This window comes from Mandrillus leucophaeus, unplaced genomic scaffold, assembly GCF_000951045.1.
Source record: "Mandrillus leucophaeus isolate KB7577 unplaced genomic scaffold, Mleu.le_1.0 Scaffold201, whole genome shotgun sequence".
In the NCBI taxonomy this organism is placed as follows: Eukaryota; Metazoa; Chordata; class Mammalia; order Primates; family Cercopithecidae; genus Mandrillus; species Mandrillus leucophaeus.
In genome coordinates, this window is record NW_012102044.1 from 423,376 (window position 1) to 426,423 (window position 3,048).

General features: G+C 58.2%; 1 protein-coding gene across 1 annotated transcript in view; it reads right to left on the reverse strand.

Moving 5' to 3' along the window:
• The window catches only part of LINC00452 (long intergenic non-protein coding RNA 452), a 5,855-nt gene that overhangs the window by 1,716 nt on the left and 1,091 nt on the right, over positions 1 to 3,048 (reverse strand). Inside the window, exons 2-3 of the mRNA XM_011979447.1 lie at positions 2,560 to 2,631; positions 6 to 91 (exon numbers count right to left, since the gene is read on the reverse strand). Of these exons, the coding sequence (XP_011834837.1) occupies positions 6 to 91; positions 2,560 to 2,631 (158 nt within the window). The remainder of the gene's footprint in view (positions 1 to 5; positions 92 to 2,559; positions 2,632 to 3,048) is intronic.

Sequence of the window (3,048 nt, forward strand, 5' to 3'; positions counted from 1 at the left end):
AGGGCCTGAGGGGGTGTCGAGCTTCACAGTGGACAAATCCTGCCAGCCTGGCACGTGGCCTCCAGCCTGGGGCCTGATGCCTGCTGGACAATGGAGGGCGGAAGAGGAAGGCCCACAGTGACACGCGGAAATTAGACAGGTTTTCCTGGTTTGAGGAAGCAGTCACGTCCGCTCCGGCAGGGGACCGCTTTGATGGAGGAGCTTGGATGCTGGTGTTTGCAGGCCAGGCTTCCGCCAAGGGCCCTTCAACCCACGCTTCGGGCCGTGGCCCCAGGGTCTGTGGGGGGTCTGCTGCTGGGGCCTCTGGTTGACTCAGGGGCTGGTGGGGACTCCTAGCAGAAGCTCCGAGGCCTCCACCTTATAATCCAATGGGTCGCAGGGCTGAGGGGCAGCTGTGGGCTGGGCTGGACTCACACTTGGTCCTACAAGTGAAGCCACTTTGGGGGCTTCTGGGCCCAAGTCCAACCACAAGGAGGAGTGAAACTGATGCATTTCTAAATGCTTCAGCTTGGCAGCGATAAAAATATTTGGGAAATCTTTGACATTTACCGAGCACCTACTATGGACGGAGAACTCAAGAAACCCTTTCCAGGTGTTCTCCTCAACAATCCTGACCGGCCGCTGTGGGCCCTTAGGACCTTAGGCAGCCGCCCTGCTCACCGAGAGCACGGAAGAGTTGAGATCAGAACCTGCTCCCCTCCCATCCTCCAAGCCTCGCTCTGCACCCCCCATCACAGGGCTGGACATGGAGAACAGCTGAGGCAGCCAGATTTGGGAGGGCAGAGCTGGAGGGGTACCCTGGGCTCTTACCAGCCATGCGAGCCCAGCTCAGGAAAACGTGGGGAGCCTGGCCAGGTGGCTCTGGGGCCACCATCTTGGATGACAGCTACTCAGGGCTGTGGGTTTCCTGCCAGGAGGGAAAGGAGATCAGCTGCACCCCCATACGCTGGGACTCTCAGGGTGTCTGCGCCTTCACAGAGACCTCACGTTTCGAGTGAGGACGGGTCAAAGTGCGAAATCAGTGACCACCAGCTGGGAGCTTTGGGCATCCTGATGGTCCCACTCTGGGGAAGGGAGGGGTCCCCCAGTCTCTGCTGGCCAGTGTCGGGGTGAGGCACTGCCCCGACTGCCCCACGGAATGTCTGGGCCCCAGCAGGCAGCTGCATCCGAAGTCTCATTAGTGCCCACACCTGCCAAGAGTGACCCGTGTGCCCGCTGTGCCCAGGGTGGAATTCCACAGAGCCGCTCCCCAGCAGGCAGCTCTTCAGTCCCACTGGCTCTTATCAACTCCTGTTACTGCAGAGACCGCACCTGCCTCCTCTCTACGATGCGTAAGAACCGCCTTTCCTGTCACCCTGCGAGGCAGGGTTGTGGGGCAGAAGTAGTGGCTCTGGGGCTGGGCAGGCAGGCTTGAGCCTGGCTTGGGATCAGCCAGCTTGAGCTGGGGTGCGCTGCAGGAACAAATGGCCTCCTGCGTCTTGGGCTTCCAGCGACAGCGTGTGCTTCTCACTCACTCTACAGGCACGTGATGGTCAGCTGGAGCTCTGTTCCACGGCCTCTCAGTTCCGGGACCCAGGCTGAAGGATGCCTCTCATGGGAGGCTCTGTGGGCTGGAGGATGGGGACATGGTGGAACCATGTGATGGCCCCTGAGGCATCTGCTCAGCTAGGAGCTAGGACATTGGCAAAAGCATCACCCAAACCTGACATCAAGGGGCCCCAGGGAGAGGCAGGAAACACTCCGAGCACGAATCTAGCCAGTCTACCCCTCGTGTGTCCTTGAGCAAGTGAGGACCTTCTCCAGACCTCGGTGCCCTCAGCCGAGATGGGCATGGCCGTGGCAGGACTACTGGGGTCTAGCAGCATTGCCAAGGCCTGGCCCCCGTCTGCTGTCTCTGTGGGGCCCTCTCAGTCTGCTGAGGTCTTGGTGATGATTGATAAGCTGGACAGTACATTCTGAGCCCTGATGTGCCCTGCAGATGCAAGGGCTGTCTGTGGTCACCGTGGTTTCTGGAACCCTCTATTTTCCATTTGAATCCCACACAGCCAGCTATGGCTATGGACAAAGAGTCCAAGCTCCGAATCCGCTCCCAGCCTTGGGGCCCTCAGGGTCACTCAACTCCCAGTGCCTTACAAGGTGGGCTCCTCTGAGCGTGTGGACGGCCGCTCCACTGGGCTGAGATGCTTCCCCTGTGAGCCTGCCTGACCCCCCGACGGGCCTCCCGGGGCATGTCCTGCATGCCCCACTGGGGACTCTCCACACCGGTGACAACGTGAGGCCAGCCCTGCTGGGAGTGCCCCGGCCCTGGCATTGTGTCTCCTGGCCGTCCCTGTTCTCCTGGGCAGATTTTCCAGCTATTTTCTTTTTCATTCCTGCACGTCTGGGTTGACTTCACTGGCAACGCGAGGCTCCCGCTAGACGTCGCATTTTGTTTTACAGCGGGAAGAAGCGTGGAATGATACCAATTTCTTGATCCACGATATATCTGGGGGCACCAAAATTCAGGCGTTTTCTCTCCTCCCCCACGTCAGAGGCAGTAACCTGTCCAGCTCCCCTCTCAGAAGCAGCAGGATCCTGAGCTGCTTCTGTGAATGTTCACGAGCTGCTTGAAATGACTTCCTACCACTGGATCTGCGCGGGGAGAGCGAGGGGCAGCAAGCCTGAAGCCTCCAGTGTGCGACTCACCCCACCGTGTAACACCTGACTGTGCAACTCACTCCAGTGCGTAACTCACCCCAGTGCATAACTCACACCATCATTGTGTAACTCACCCCATCATTGTGTATCTCACCCCATCATTGTGTAACTCACTCCACTGCGCAAATCACACCACTGTGTAACTCAGTCCATCATTGTGTAACTCACCCATCATTGTGTAACTCAACCCATCATTGTGTAACTCACCCCACTGTGCAAATCACATCACTGTGTAACTCACCCCATCATTGTGTAACTCACCCCATTGTGTAACTCACCCCACTGTGGAAATCACCCCACTGTGTAACTCACCCATCATTGTGTAACTCACCCCATCATTGTGTAACTCAC